Below are 17,547 nucleotides of genomic sequence, written 5' to 3'. Positions count from 1 at the left end.
CAAAATACTAGAGATTCTACTTTGGTATTTAATCCAGTCGATATTTTTTGTCAAATCATATGGAATACTAGCTGAATTAGCAATACATTTGTTACAGCTAATTGAGATGATGATTGGTAAATGATCGCTACCGTGTAAATCAGGCAATATTTTCCAGGTGCAATCTAGTCGAATTGATGTTGAGCAAAGAGATAGATCTAATGCACTTGGGCGTGCCGGAGGTCTTGGGATCCGTGTCATGCTACCCATATTTAATACCGTCATGCTAAAATTGTCACAAATGTTTTGTATTAAAGATGATCTGCTATCATTGTAAACGGAACCCCACATAATACCGTGCGAATTTAAATCCCCCAGAATCAATCGTGGTGCAGGAAGGGCTTCAACCATTTCATTAAGCTGTTGCTGTCCAACTTGTGCTTTTGGAGGAATATAAACCGAAGCTATGCAAATATCTTTGCCTTTAATGTTTATTTGGCAAGCAACAACTTCTATACTAGAAGTTGAAGGGATGTTTAATCTATAAAAGGAATAGCATTTCTTAATTCCCAAAAGCACTCCACCATACGGAGAGTCTCTATCGAGACGTATAATGTTAAAATCATTAAAATTTAAAGCTATGTTTGAAGTAAGCCATGTTTCGCATAAAGCAAATACATCACATTTTTGACTATGCGATAAAATTTTAAATGAATCAAGTTTTGGCATGATGCTTCGACAATTCCACTGCAGGACAGTGATTGTATCATTTGCGACGGGTGATAAATTATCCATCAAAAGATACAAAACCTGAGACAATTGGCCATTGAGCTGATAACTGCTTCAAAAAGGTTCTAGCTATTGGAAGGAATGCCATTATGAGGGTCTTTAAGGGTTCAGATATATTGAATGCTGAGAAAATCCATTCAACAATTTCCGAAAACTTCAGTAATCCTGTTGGTGGCTGTGAAATGGAGCCCACTGGATTATTATCTTTTTCTGTACTAGATCCTGGATTGGTTTGTGAATTTGACAAACCAGGAGGCACAGTCTTTGGTTTTGACTTTTTTTGTTTAACACGGGGATCTTTTTTTGAAGATGAAATTTTAGGTGTCTTTTTTGGTAATTTGGAGGAAGACTTCTTTCTCTTAACTGACCCTTGGGTAGTGATAAACGAATTACCTTCACTATTTTCGTCAGAATCAGAGTCCTCTGGTTCCTCTAGATTTGAAAACCCGTTTTCGGTTTCCAAAGGGGGGACATCAATGACCGTTTTAAGCATTTCTGCATATGTGCGCTTAGACCGTGCTTTTAAAGAAAGCTTAATTTTGTCTTTGTGCACTTTAAATGCAGTGCATACTGAAATATCATCATGAGGACTATTCCCACAATAAATACATTTTTCAATTTCCTTGTTGCAATCATTATCTTTATGAGGCCCTTCACACTTAATACATTTTGGTTTATTACTACAGTAAGTAGCTGTGTGGCCGAATTTTTTGCAGTTCGTACAATTCATTACATTTGGAACAAAAAGCCGAACAGGGAGGCGAATTTTATCGACATAGACATGGGACGGCAACGCAGACCCGGCAAATGTCACTCGAAACGAGTCTGATGGGCGATAAACTTTTTTTTCCTCTTCATGAACTACTGAGTACAGTTGTTTGCACTCCAGTATTTTCACACCCTCAAGCATAGAGTTCTTGAAACGACCAACACCATGCTTGAGTAAATCATCTACCGAAAGACTCGCTTCGGTAACAACACCGTCAATTTCGACATCTTTGGAGGGTATGTAAACTTTATACTCTTTATTGAAATGTTCCGAAGAGACAATATCATTCGCGTGTTTCAAATTATTTACCACAACACGAATTTTATCGTTATTTACTTTTATGATCTCTTTGATTGAAGAGTATCGTGATGTCAAACTTTTATTAATTTGAAAAATGTTTAATGGCTTTGATATACGTCTAAAAAAGACTATCCAAGGCCCAGAAGAGCTCTCCTGATATTTTTTCGTTCGTGGGGGTATCGGATTCATGCTAGGATTTACGTCCATGGATTCATCCATTACATTAAAATTTTTAACTAAACTTTAAAATAAAATTTGAACCAACACTACACAGTACTCAATCAAAAGGAAAAGAAAAAACTTCTACCTTGAAATTGTTGTCTATCTCCGTTGCACTGCCGTGTAGATCCTCGTTGCTCTAGATGTTCTTGTTGGATGCTGATTGTTGGATGTGATGCTACTGCTACCTGACATCCAGCACCACTCGAATTCCGATTTGCTTTCGTCTTCGCCAGCTGTAACCAGCGCAGGTCACCGGTGTATACCTGCGTGTTGTATGGCAGTGGAAAGACCGAGTTGTCTTGTCTCCTTCTTCCTAGTGCTCCGCACCGATATGCTTCTGCACCGAAGTGCCTTCGCACCGGTGTGCCTTTGCACTCTCCTGCTTCTATGTGCCTTTGCACTCTTCCTCTTCGATGTGCCTTTGCACTCTCCTGCTCAGCACTTGTGGCTGTATATTGCGGCCTGGGTAGAGTTTGGGAAACGCCCTTTGTTGTTTCCTTCACCAGCTTGGCCCAGCACTAGGGCTCTCTTATGCAGCACGACTATACGTTTTAACGGCTGCTGCCAACAGGTTTCTACCTGTAGTTCAACCGTTGTCGTATTTAACGCGTGTAAACCAACCAGCGTTATTAAACTGTACGCTTCTATACACAACCTTCTCGGTTGAACGGCTATTACTGTAGTTGTCACAATGACTATAAAGAAACTAGTTAATATTTAGAAGTAGTTTTGAGATTGATAAACAAAAATAAATGCTGAAATCTTGGAAAGTTTGTGATACACACCAGGGCCAGCGAAAAACGACCAGAGGTATGATAAAATTATAATTTCGTAGATGTATTAAAAATGAACTAAAATAATGATAAATGGTTTTAATATCATGTTACATGTTGTTCATTGTCCAGTCGGAACAAGTAGATAACAGAAACTCGAAACAAATGGAACTCCTAATCAATAATTGTGTTCAAATGGAATGCAATTAAAAATAACCTATAAATCGTTACAATAATCCGCATCGTATTATGATAAGCCAAACTGCGTAAACAGCTTTACAGCATTTCCGTATTGAATCGTTCATCATCGAAGCATGTAAAAACACTATTTTGAAATCAATTATTTCACGATCACGCTCATTTGCTTTATTATGGTTCCCCGATTGAATATGGATTTTTTGTTCTTTGCTCCCGTTCGTTGCAGGGCGAATAAACATGACCGTCAACATCGCAATACAGAACGGCTCGTGTCAGCAGCAAATCAGCACCGGGCAGCTGCCCTGAGAATGGATAATGACCAGCCGTGGACCGGTGATTGGTGCTCGAAAAACTACTGGCCAACGTTACGCTATTTGGTATCCTGTGCCAACTATAATAACAGCTGGACGTCCTACTGGGGACCGGACATTATCTGCGATTACAGCACCTTTTCCGGGTCCCTGTTGGCCACGATACCGTCTCGGGGATCATCGGTACCCCCCCAGCTGGCTCACTTGACGACCAGAATCCCCCTAAAAGGAAACAGTGCAGCTGGAGGTGGTGACGGCGGCGGCACTGGCAGTGATGCGGGTGCTGGTGATGGAGGCAGTTCGGTATTCCAGTCAGCAGCATCGATGGATGGCCATTCCGCAGTCGGGACAGCGATGCGATGCTTCCAAAACTTGAAGTGTGTGTTGAAATCTGTAACCCCCAGCAACGATGACAAACAGTAAGTATCTAGCGTAAATGTCATTACGGGTAAACCGGATTAACTACCCGGGGCTGCGGTTGCCGGCGCGCGCGGTTTCGGCCGGATTGCTGCGGTTTTGTTTGTTCGGTCCGGGGCACGGGTAGCAGTAATTATGGACTCGATCAGTCGAGCACCGATAAACACTAAACAGTCAGCGTGCAAACGATATCAGTTACATGCTGTAGGCAAACTTTCAGTGTATTGTTCTCTGCCTGTCTGTGTTTATTATAGATAATTACAGTGTTATTTTAATGCCAAAATTACATGCAATAATTATTAATTTTCACTCGATCGTGTTAGGAGAAATAACAAAAAAATCAATCCCATCGAATGTTTTTTATGATTGAACACGAAGTCCAACATTCATAGCAACTTTTTTCGTTGAAGGATACACGCTGACAAAAAATTGCTTAATGGCATGACTTGCAATCAATGCGGAAATTTAACGAAAGAAGCTTACGGTTGGAGGAATTGATGTTACGATTCATCTAATTTTAGATTTCTGCTGAATTACCCAGTAATCGGTTATTTTTCTTACCGTTTGCTGAAAACAATTCAAAAGAAGTACGAAAACATAAGATAATTAACCTTAAGGAAAAAGTGCATAACTATTGCTTAATGCTTTCTTACAGTGAATGTGAGCAACGAATTAGTATAATTATTCCAATTTGGATTGGATTTGGATTGAATTATATTTATGATTCAAAACATTGAGACTTCATAGAGAATTTATCTAAATTTCAATCCAAGTAATTCGGTTTTGCTAAATTTAACCATTACCTTGTGCACTTTACTTACTGTTGAAAGCTTACAGTTTATTATTTATTTATTTATTTCGTCAAGCAAATGTAGACTACATATAAATAATTTACAATGTTTACTTATACTACACATTATTTTTATGATTAAGTTGGGTTTTTATTTAATTTTTTGACTTAGTAAGGTCAATATGATTACAAAATTGGTTATAGTAAAGCATAGTTCGATTGACTGCTGGGCTATTCTTTGCATAATTTGTTGTATTGTTTCCAGAGCTTAAAATTGTCACGCATTCTCAGTGAAAGAAACCATTCCAACCACTTCATTTTCAATATTTTACTGTCTCATTCGTAAATGATCGACACCAAAATAACCGAAGAAAGACGAAGAATTTTCGTTTCTCATTGAAAAAATGAGAGAGTATAATTGTCAACGTCATTCTTTCCTCTATGATAACACAAAACCAAACTAACGTCTTCAGGTAGCAACAGCCGAATTTCAATTCTCATTCTTTCATCGATGTATTGAAAATCTGTGACGCTTGGGTATAAATAGTGACTAAAATATGACAAATCGAAGTAATTACATCCCAGAACCTCCTTGGAAACCAAAACTAGTACAAATTCGAGCACCAACAGGTAAAAGTCATTGAGAAACCTTTTTCTGTCATTTTCGATTCTCAATGCTTCGGTTGAATATCGACATTGCATACTATGGGATTCTCACTGAAAACAGCAAATGTCTGAAAGAGCAAATGAAAGAACACAATTTTGAGACTAATGTTCCGCTTATGTCATTGACTGGACATGAATTTCGTTCTCATGGTTTGCAAGCGAAGCTGAGAGTGACATTAATTTCTCTTCATTTTCGTCTATTTTGAGTCAATGAAAATGACTTTTATTAGTTCTGATTGTGTCATTCTAATTTTCGTGTTCGTAATTGACGGTCTGGTCCATGCAAACTTAATTGCGATTGTAGTGAAGATGATTTTACTCTTTGAGATATAATGTCGTTGATAAAATAAAGCACTGAAAGATAGATTATGACGTTTTTTTAGTGGTTGTGTATTGATAAGCATCCAGCTTTCTTCATACGAGGTCAGAGGGAATGCTGTCCAGTTTAATTTACGAAGTGCATTCAAAAGAATTTGTTTCTGGATCAATTCAATGCGTTCTTTGTGAATAATATTATATGGATTCCATACTAGACTGCAATATTCCAAAATGGGCCTATATAATAATTTAATTGTTTATGTGTATAATTGAAGCATTTAATAAAGCCCAGCTTACTATTTGCTTTATTGATTATACTATTGCAGCGTTCCACAAAAAAAAACTTGGAGTCTAATGCCGTTTTTCATTGAAAAACACTGGTGGCGTGGATTGCTCTGATTTTGCACTCTCGAGCAGAAATGCAATATTTTGACGGTGTTTCATTGCCATTTTTGCTCGAAAGTTCAAAATCAGAGTAATCCACGCCACCAGTGTTTCTCAATGAAAAACGCCATAAGACTACGCCTAAATCTCGTACAATTTTACATTTTTCTTCAAGTCGGTTTCCTGATGTATGTCTATAGATAGAGTTTCAGTTTTGTTATTGAATGTTATCAAGCCACATATTTTTACATTGAGCTTGAGTAGACTTTTGCTGCTCCAAACGTGGAACGTAGCAGCGTCGTTGATGTTTCTAGTTTCCATGAAGAGTTCCACGTCGTCAGCATAGGCATAAGCACTTTTAGATGTTTGAGTATGAAGAAAAAGTCGTTCACGTGCAGTATGAAAAGAAGAGGTCCTAGATGAGAGCCCTGAGTTACGCCAGATGTCACCTTAATTGGTTCAGACAGAATGTCATGAAAGCAAACTACTTGTACACGTTTGCTTTTTTTTAAATGGTTGGAAAAGGACTTTGTTTTGCTCAAATAGTGTCTATCCTACGATAGTTTCGGATATCAGATTTCGAGCTTGATTTGAATATTTGTACAAGAAAAGATGATTTCCATGTTTTAGGAAAAAAATTGTTTATTTTGTGATAAATTTAAAAGTTGTAGAATTTATTGTGAAAGTTCTTCTGCAAGATTTTTTAGGAAATAGGTGGTATTCCATTAGGTCCACGTTCCTTTTGAAGCGTTTAGGTTTTTCAGTGCGGGCAAAATGTTTACAGACAGTTTACAGGGATGTGATTTGAAAATTAGGTATGAACGAAAAGTATTCACGATCATGGTCAGATTCAGAATGAGATGTATATACTTCATGAAAAAGTTGTATATTGGTTACAGATTTCGATGATGTTCTCTCCTACTTGCCGAGGTCGAAATGCAGAAAGTTGCAGGGTTCTAACTTAGGGCCTCTCCTTTACATTTTACATATAAACGACATTTACTTCATACTCAAAAATCTGCTTTTATATGCAGACGACATGAAACTATTCATGGAAATTAAAAATATCAACGACACTGTAATATTCCAGAACGAAATCAATCTATTCCACATTTGGTGCTGCAAAAGTCTACTCCAACTCAATGTAACTCAATAACTTTCAGTAGGAAAAATGAAACTATATCTATAAACAAACATCTAGGAAATCAAATCGTAGAAAAATGTAAAGTTGTACGAGATTTAGGCGTAATCTTAGACTCCAAGCTACCTTTTATGGAACACTACAATACCATAATCAATAAAGCAAATAGCATGCTGGGCTTTATTAAACGCTTCAGTCATAACTTTCAAGACCCATACACAATAAAAATATTATACGCATCGAATCTATTCAAAAACAATTTCTTTCATATGCATTTCGTAAATTAAACTGGACAGCATTTCCTTTACCACCATTTGAAGCACGCTGCATGCTCATCAATATTCAAACACTTAAAGAACGCCGCGACATTTCAATGCTTTATTTTATCAGCGACATTATTTTTCAACGCATTTAATCACCTTCTTTGATATTGCAATTAAATTATATACTTATTTATACACCTAGCCGTCAATTACGAACCAGAAAATTATTTTTCAATTTCATCAATCGAATAATGGGCCACTACAATCAATATTGCGAACATCTTGACCTTGGTATGTCCAAAAATGAAATGAAATTCCAGGTTAGTCGAAGAAATAATGCGTAGTATCTAAGTAAACATTGTAAACCATTTATATGTAGTCTACATTTGCTTGATTAAATAAATAAATAAATAAAAGTAATGTTGAAGGCTAGCCTCTGTTTTCTCTTGTATATGCATTTTATGTGCTTTCTGGTTTTCATTTTTTAAATGTTTGCGTTGTGATTTGAATCACACAAGTAATTTACTGTTGTGATTATTTCTTCTTGTTTTCATTGGCAGAGTTTCAGATAGTACATTACTTGTAATATGATAAAATTTGTCTACTTATTCGTCAACTTTTTATAACTACATATGTTGAAACTGGCAACATACTTTCGAAAAACCTTCTTTAATCCACTTAGTGGTGTAATGATGCCTTTCTTATATTACTTATGTTCTCAAAAACATCACTGGAAGATTCGACAAGATTTTTTTTCAAACTTGAATAAAATTAAAAACTTTCTTTTAAAAAAATTATCATCACCTTTGCAATCTGGAAACAGTTATGTTAAGTTAATATAGTTTTAAATGTGACAACCCTGCATGTTATACAAAATTGAACAAAGCATGCTGTGTGCTAGGCGGGTGCGTTTTCTTCTTCTTCTTCCGTATCAGCACGTACCGATGTGTATCAATTTTGCATAATTGTGTATGACAGTTTGAGAGTTTTGATACTTATTGCCCTATAATTTCGGAACCGGAAGTCGGATAGGAATAAAATTTAGCGATCTATGGGACCGTAAGTCTTTCATTGGAAACTGAGTTTGTGAAAATCGGTTCAGCCATCTTTGAGAAAATCAAGTTACATTTTTTGTCACACACACACACACACACACACACACACACACACACACAGACATTTGCTCACTTCGTTGAGCTGAGTCGAATGGTATGTGACATTCGGTCCTCCAGGCCTTGGTTCAAAAGTCGGGTTTCACAGTTATTGTATAGCCTTTCTATAAGAGAAAGCAAAAATACTAAAGCATCGATTCAGATTAATTTGTGTCAGTTTTGTTTTGCCTCTGACATTACTCACCCGTCAATCTAAATTCGTTCAGAATATTACCCGCAAACGAAAATAGCATTATATGTTCAGGGTGTCGTAAAATGTGAAAACCAAAAGCTTTTGAAAATCGAAGGAGAATAGTTTTTGGTAGGTTACATCTCTGCTGTAACCAGCCCGATTTAAAAATGTTATATTTATGAATTACACATTATACTAAATAACAGAAATGGTTAAAATGCTTCAATTACGATTGCCCTAGTTTAATAATTTGAAAACTTCGAGTTTTTTAACAAACTTGCGATGGCGTAGACATTCTTTATAAGATACTAGCTGAATTACCCGGCGTTGCTCGGGAATATTTCGTGAAGGGAAGGCCGAAAAAAATTGTCGAAGTTGTCCTGCTTAGTGAAATACTCTGTTTGTAGTGAAACATAACTTAGACGGCAAGCCGATTGAACAATACTCCGTTTATGTTCAGAGAATGATTAGTGTCCCATCTCATAATTTTCATGGTATTCTCGACAAATTGGATCAGTTTTATATTTGAACCCTTTTTTTGGAAACATTCAAAACACCTTTCTGTCTATGTATACCTTCTTATGTCGTTTTCGCTTGATGCTAAACCTAAACCAGTTTCCACACTGCTGTCAAACCGTTTGTTTGAAGCCAGTTTTAAACCTAGTTTCAACGTTGTTGAACTGAAAATCAAGTCAGTCTCGAACCTGGTTTTTATATCAGGTTTGCTCAAACCACCGCTGCTATGTGCAAAATCAACACAGTTTCGTGAAAAGTGTTTTTTTGATGAAACTACCCTGGGTCAGGTTAATTTTTGCTTTCTCATATAGAAAGGTTATGCAATCACTTGAAAAACCGACTAGTGAAAATTGGCCCGGAGGGCCAAGTGTCATATACCATTCGACTCAGTTCATCGAGCTGAGCAATGTGTTTGTGTGTGTGTGTGTGTGTGTGTGTGTGTGTGTGTGTGTGTGTGTGTGTGTGTGTGTGTGTGTGTGTGTTTTTTTTTTTTTTTTTTTTTTTTTTTTACAAGGTGAAATACCTACTTATGTACTTTCCCAGTTCACGCGCTCAGTAGTTGTCAAGCTACCGCTATTGTGAACCAGCGAGTGGGACTGGCTGAACCTTACCCACTAAAACACCTTGGACATCTTGCCTTGATCCCCCCGGAACTAAGCTAAGCTCAATACTTCGGGGGAGGCTGTGCTCATGCACTTCTTCGTTTGGGAGAAAATGAGCTCCTGCTCTCTATATACATCTCGGCTGTGCTCATGCACTTCTTCGTTTGGGAGAAAATGAGCTCCTGAGTTTCTATCTTTATCCCTCTCGATCCACCTTTGGCGCCTCGACAACCCAATGCCGCTACGTCGCACCGCACTACTCAACTGATCCCCGACGATGGATCTAGCCTACACCGACTGAGAGTTTCCCCTTTTACGCCACGCGGGACACCCGAAGGAGTGCCGAGGTCTGCTCTGCGATTCCGGTTGGAGCATGGCGTCCGGTTCGCTGATGCCCCGACGACTCGAATCGGTGTTGTGGCGTCTGCTCAACTAGTCCCCGGTGATGGATCTAGCCTACACCGACGGAGAGTTCCCCGACGATGGAAGTTCTCCCGAAACCGACGTTTTCGATACCCGTCTACGGCCCGACCGTAAGGATGCCTGGGTCGATCCAATGATGCCGGTTGGAGGATGGCTTCCGGTTCACTGGTGCCCCGACTATCTTAACGGTGCTACGCCACGATCTACTCGTCTAATCCCCGATGAAAGATCTAGACTACACCGACGGAGAGTTCCCCGGCGAAAGAGGCTCTCCCGACACCGAGTCCCCTGTTGCACCACTCGGGACACACGAGAGAGTGCCGAGGTCGGTCCGGCGATTCCAGTTGGAGCATAGCTTCTGGTTGGCTGGCGCCCCGACGACACAAGTCGGTGTTGTGGTGGCTACTCGACTAGTCCCCGCCGAAGGATCTAGCCTACCGCGACAGAGAGTTCCCCGACGCTGGGAGTTCTCTCGAAACCGACGTTTTCGATACTTGTATCCTTACGATGCTATGACGTGGTCTACTCATCTTGTCCCCGACGACGGATCAAGACTACACCGACGAAGGAAGTTCTCTCGATCCGACGCTTACTCGCTGATCCCTTCTCCATATTCGCTGCAACTCCGAAAGTATCTGTGTTACCACTTTGTTTACTGCATTCCAAGTGCCTTCTTCACGACACATTTCCTCAGATATATTATCCACCCTTAGAGCAGGCATTTCTCTACGTACTTCCGCAAACCGGGGACAATCGAATATCACATGTTCTGGTGTTTCTTCAACATACTCACACTCCGGACAAAATGGAGACGCGGCGTGACCACACCGATGCAGATACTTCCGGAAACAACCATGGCCAGATAGAAACTGCGTTAGATAGAAGTTTACCTCTCCGTGTTGTCTATTCATCCACGGCGACAGATGTGGAATGAGCCGGTGAGTCCATCTACCTTTCTCCGTACTGTCCCACTCCTGCTGCCACTTCGCCATCGAATCGATTCGAACCATCGTTCGCACGTTTCTGGTGGTTCTACGCTGATAACACTCGATATCCTCCGCCAGGGTAATGCAGATTGGGATCATTCCAGCGATAACGCTTGCTGCTTCCGACGATATTGTCCTGTAGGCGCTCGTGACTCGTATGACCATAAGCCGGAATGCTCTGTTGAGCTTTTCACGGTTCCTCTTCGTTTTCAATGCTGTTCCCCAGGCAGGAGCACCATACCGTAGTATTGACGAAAAAACACTGGCTAACAGACGTCTTGTGCTGCTTTTCGGGCCACCGACATTTGGCATGATCCTCGTTATTGCATTTATCGCCTTCGCGGACTTCTCGCAGGCATAGTCGACATGGCAGTTAAAGTTCAACCGGTTGTCGATCATCACTCCGAGAAGTTTCAGAGCTCGCTTAGTTGAAATCGCATGTCCCCCTACATCTATCTCGATACGCTGGATCGACTTGCAGTTGCTCACCAACAACACTTCCGTTTTGTGGTGAGCTATTTGTAGCTTGACTCCGTTCATCCAGCCCTCAATCGTGCTTATCGTCTCTGTCACCGAGGCCTCTACTTCTTCCAGAGACTCGCCCATCACCGTTAACGATATGTCGTCCGCGAAGCCCACGATTTTCACTTTCCTGGGAAGTTTCTGTGTCAAGACCCCATTGTACATAGCGTTCCAGAGAGTCGGACCGAGAATGGATCCCTGAGGGACGCCCGTAGTCACTCGCACTGACCTCTGTCCTTCGTTCGTATCGTACACCAGGATTCTATTGTGGAAATAGCTCTTTAGGATTCGGCAAACATAATCTGGGACCCGCATTCGGTGTAGTGCTGGGGCGATGGCCTCCCAGCTGGCACTGTTGAAAGCATTCTTCACGTCCACTGTAACCACGGCGCAGTATCGGTCACCTCTTCGCTTCTGTTTGGACGCCTTCTCAGCGCTCTCAAGCACTGTCCGGATTGCATCAATCGTCGACACTCCTTGACGGAAACCGAACTGCATGTTCGACAATCCTCGTTCGCCTTCTGTGCATTTCATCAACCTGTTGAGAATAATTCTTTCCAGGAGTTTCCCAAGTGTGTCCAGCAGGCAAATAGGCCCCCCAGGGATTGGCGTCTGCTTCTCGACACAGTCTCTTGTAGCAATTTGATTTGCTACGCTTAATCTCCCGTTTGAAAGCGGACCTGGCTTCCCGAAAAGCCGACTTGCGTTCCTCTATTTCTGTTTCTGTTCTTGCTCTCTGGGCCCGCCTCCTGGCTCTGAGGCAAGCAGCTCGTAACGTACTGAGCGTCTCGTTCCACCAGTAAGCTGGGCGGCGGCTATTCGTTGGCTCCGATTTTCGCAGCATTGTGGTGTCGCAAGCCATCATCATTCTTCTTTTCAGTTCGGTCGCATCGATATTATCGACGCCGCCGTCCGGTCGAAGTGCCTCAATAAAGAGGTCCTTGTTAAAGGTTTTCGTCTTCCACTTTTGCCCATCGGTAATGCTTCTCCGTGTCGCCACTGGGATTCGTTGGCCGATGCGATAGTGTATCGCTTGGTGATCGCTATGAGTGTATTCCTCGCTCACTTTCCAATTCATGTTTGCTGCCAGATTAGGACTGCAGAACGTGACGTCGATGATCGACTCTCTACCGTCTTTCCGAAATGTACTAACGGAGCCTTCATTACACAATCGTACTTCTAACTTTGCTAAAGCTTCCTGCAGGATGTATCCTCTTGCATTGGTTACTCTGCTGCCCCATTCCACCGCCCAGGCATTGAAGTCTCCTCCTATGACTACTGGTTTTCGTCCGATTAGCTTATTGGTCAATTGTTCCAGCACCTGGCTAAACTGTTCCACTGTCCACCTCGGAGGGGTATAGCAACTGCATACAAAGACGCCGTTAATCTTAGCAATCACGAAGCCTTCACTTGCGCTCTCGACCACTTCCTGTATAGGGAATCTTCCCATGACGTGTATCGCGGCCATTCCTGTTCTATCTGACACCCAGTTGCCGTTATCAGGGGGAACTTGATACGGCTCTGAGATTATCGCAACATCGCACTTCGTTTCTGTCATTGACTGCCATAACAGTTGCTGTGCGGTATCACAATGATTCAGATTTATCTGGGTTATCTCCATTACTGTTGGCCCGCAGTCGCCCTCTTGTAGGCAGGGCACTTGAAGCTACCAGTCTGATGATCATCTCCCTCCTCCGAAGTGCAAAGCATACACTTCGGTTTTTGCGTGCAGTCTCTCGCAACATGACCCATCCCTCCACATTTCCAGCACATTTTGGATCTGTCGGGGCCTTTACAAGCTCCTGCTCGATGTCCAAAGTCCAAGCACTTGAAGCATCTTTCCGCTCTCTTTTCCACTCGCGGTACAGCTCTCAGTAAACACCGCGACCATCCGATCGTTATTTTACCTACCTCCAATGCCTTGTTAGCAGCAATTGTTGGTAGACGAATCAACGCGGTCTGTGTGCCACTATATGCTTTCCTTAGACGGATCATAATTTGCACGTCGCCCAGGTTGCACTGTGTCTTAAGTGCACCGCTTAGCTCCTCTGCTGAGGTGACCTCATCTAGGTCCTTGCATATAATCATCGTTTCCGGGCATAAAGCTTTCACTTCCGCTCCTTCACCCAATGATTTACCCAAGAGCTCCTTCATGGTCGAGCTGTCGACCGTAGGGTCCTTTTTCAACTCGAAAAGCATTTCTCCTTTTTGCGTGCGCCTTGCTCTCACCACGTTCTCACCGAGATTCTTCAGCTCCGGGTCCTCTCTGACCTTCTTGAGGATTGCTGCGTACGTCATAGTCTCGTTAGCCTTGACGAGAACTGCGTCCCCTTTTGGTGTCCTTTGACGAGGCACAAATTTTCTTTCCCCTTCTGCTCCAATTTTCTCCGCTCCTTTCGCTTTTGCTGACTCTTTTTTCTCTCTGTTTTCCGGCCACCAACAGTATTCCATCCTTCCTTTTGCTCAGCCGCCTCCTCAGAGGAGTCCTCGTCTAGGCGTATAGGTCTCTTGGAACCGCCTGGTCTCTCGTCTCCTGGAGATGTTCTTGGCCTCTTTGGAGTAATGGAAACAGAGACATTATCCACCCCAGCAACCCCCTCTTTCCTTTGTTTCGTTGAGCTCACCGGAGCTGCACTGGTGCCTCCCTGCTTCAGAGAACTCGTGATAGCGGTAACTTTAGCGGATGTTAATGTAAGTTCCGCTGTGTTTGCTCGTTCTACTATCGTTTCGTACTCTTTGACGGCCGATACTACCGCCTTCCGAATTCTGTGGACCATCTCTTTAATTTCTTTGTGGATGTTGTTCCTTGCGTCCACGAAACTATGGAGCTCGTCCACTAAACTTTTCGCTTCTAGTACTCTCGGCTTCTGCATTGTTTTGTTCAACACATTCTGCTTTGGCTGGTGCATCTGTTGCTGCTGCTGTTGCGGCTGCTGCTGTGACTGCTGCTGCAACTTCTGTTGCTCCTTATCACGAGACTGGTGCCCATGTTGGTTTTGCAGGAGCGGAGATCTCGATAAACCGCCTTTGGCGAACGGATTCATCGTTCCAACTTCCTTTTGATTAGTGCTCTCTTCCATTTTCCAGGGTCCCCCCTTCGGACCGCTATCTCCACCCGAAGTAACTAGTTGCCTTCTGTGATCCCATGGTTATCTATGCAAGCAGTGAGGTCATGCTAGGGTTGACACGGCCCCTCATGAGAACCGTGTTCAGAGCCGGATCGGCGTAAGTCGGGAATATTACATCCGAGCCTAGTACTCATCAAGTTGATGTACGGGTATCGAACGTATCCGAAGGCCTGCCACGGTTTTACCGGGACGGAGGCAGCCGTACTGTTATCCTACTCGCCATTTCAAGTCGATATCACCCTTCCTTACTGAGGGAGCAGAACAGCACGACTGTCAGCCCAAAGTCGTCATATCCTATCCATAAACCAAAAAATCCTGTCCGTTATGTTCGCCGTGACCAGTATACCATAATCAGGATTTCACTGATATTAATCCTGATGTGCCGATAGGCACTCCCGCAGGGCTTGTGTACTTTAAGCGGCACACGGTCGCTTAGGAAGGGCTTGCCTGCGGATACATGCAGCTTTTTATAGAAGTTCAACAGAGCCCACTGCCAAACTCCACCACATCCTAGACAAGCCCCACAACTCACAGTTGCCGAGGGAGGGGTCGTCAAGCCCTTGGACAAAGTCCCTGCTGCCCCATGTGTGTGTGTGTGTGTGTGTGTGTGTGTGTGTGTGTGTGTGTGTGTGTGTGTGTGTGTGTGTGTGTGTGTGTGTGTGTGTGTGTGTGTGTGTGTGTGTGTGTGTGTGTGTGTGTGTGTGTGTGTGTGTGTGTGTGTGTATGTGTCAAATAATCTCACTAGGTTTTCTCGGAAATGGCTGAACCGATTTTGACAAACTTACTTAGATTCAAATGAAAGGTCTCGTTGTCCCATACGGAATTCCTGAATTTCATCCGGATCCGACTTCCGGTTCCGGAGTTATAGGGTAAAGTGTGTTACATATTGTACACTGTCACTTAAACCGGCGAAACAAAAACGTAAAAAAATTTCTAAACTGGTCTCAGTTATTATCAGTAGGCAACAAACCAAGCCGATTACGGCTATCCTGGTTCCCGGTATCCGGTTCCGGAAGTACCGGAAATAGTGGTCATATATACCAAAATGGATCTCACTCACTTTTCTCAGCGATGGTTTGACCGATTTCCACATACGTAGATTCAAATGAAAGCTCTTCCGGTCCCATACGGAATTCCTGAATTTCATCCGGATCCGACTTCCGGTTCCGGAGTTATAGGGTAAAGTGTGTTCAATATTGTACACCGTCACTTAAAATGGCGGAACAAAAACCGTAAAAAATGTTATAAACTGGACTCTAAACCGTTATTCCCAATCTTAGGCTCAATTGAAAGGTCTTATGGTCCTACCAAAAATTACTGCATGTTTTCGGATGCGACAAACATTTAAATTGTAATTTAGAGTGCGTACTAGAAGAGTTTGTGTGTCATGTTAGTTGGTGGCTGTACGAACCGACTTTGATTATACCGGTTCTCGGGTTCCGGTGCCGGAAGTGCATATAATAGTGAACCCACTTTGTTTTCTTAAGGATGACCTACGCAATCAAAGTACTGTTTTATTCTGTATGTTATGCACAAACAATCTCTTGGTTTTTTTCAAAAATCGAAGAGAAAAATTTTGAATATTGTATACATGAGAAAGGCTTCATTACACCACTAGGTGGGTTAAAACAGGCTTTTTAAGAGAAAACGACATTAGTAACGTACTTGAATTATTATGTATATGTGCTTGTAACGTACTTCCGTACTTGCTTATCACATTCGATCTACAATACCTTAAATACACTCGCGTTCATAGGCAGATAAAAATTATAATTTTTATTTTAGTTCTTTGAATATCCCGGAAAAATGGAACCAGATCTTTTGAAATTAAATAAAGAAAATTGCGTTGTATTCAAATTAACAACAGCAATACTATCTACTACGATCTTGAAATTCTTGCCACTCTCGTGCTTTACAAAAAATGAGAGACGAAAATTTATTTTCATAAATCCCTCCTTCTAGTCTACACGTCGATTCACTTTAAATTATATACATTTCGTCATTGAACCCCTCCCCTCATGTTAAGGACATTTCCTACACACTCCACCCTGAAAATGTCCTAATAATCATCACTGAAAAGCAAGAAGTATGTGAGCAAAATTTGATAGCAATCCCGTTCAGTAGTTCCGGAGCTATGCCGTTGCATCCCCCTTTTTAGAGACATTTGGTACATCCACCTAAGAAATGGAAAATGTTTGCATGGTCTCAAAAAATGATTGATTCGTGTCAAATTTTATTATTTTTTTCATGGCCCTCCCTGTTAATGATACAGCTACGCTTCCTCCCCTCTAAAATACCTTTATGACTATTTCTGAAGAGCATAAAATACCTGTGTTTTATAGCAATTTGTGCAGTAGTTCCGGAGTTATGCCGTTACAAACATTACACTCCCTTCTAATAGTCAATGTTTTGACGAAATATTCTTTATTAATAATAAGGAATCTAAGTAATTCAATAAATAATCAATGAGGAGTGAAGTACCATCCTTACCATTGGGAGGCGATCAAAATTTCTTCAATTCTAATTCGTTTGTTATTTTTCCTCACAAACATGCACTGACTTCTCAAGCAACCTGAAAGAAACTTTCCTAAATATTGGTCCCTAAATTGTCCCAAAAATGCAAAAAAGCAAACGAATCGAGAATGAAATCAAGTTCAACCGGTAAATCTTGACCTTACCACCGTACTAATCCGATTTTCTTTGATT

The 17,547-nt window shown here is 41.6% G+C and overlaps 1 protein-coding gene across 1 annotated transcript in view; it reads left to right on the top strand.

Annotated features, from left to right (window-relative positions):
* Window positions 1-17,547, top strand: part of LOC131432785 (uncharacterized) — a 151,244-nt gene that overhangs the window by 65,000 nt on the left and 68,697 nt on the right. Inside the window, exon 2 of the mRNA XM_058599297.1 lies at window positions 3,257-3,760. Coding sequence (XP_058455280.1) covers window positions 3,339-3,760 — 422 coding nt within the window. The 5' untranslated portion in view covers window positions 3,257-3,338. The remainder of the gene's footprint in view (window positions 1-3,256; window positions 3,761-17,547) is intronic.

This window comes from Malaya genurostris, chromosome 2, assembly GCF_030247185.1.
Source record: "Malaya genurostris strain Urasoe2022 chromosome 2, Malgen_1.1, whole genome shotgun sequence".
Classification (NCBI taxonomy): domain Eukaryota; kingdom Metazoa; phylum Arthropoda; class Insecta; order Diptera; family Culicidae; genus Malaya; species Malaya genurostris.
The sequence above is the reverse complement of the archived record's forward strand: the minus strand, read 5'-3'. Positions and strand labels throughout refer to the sequence as shown.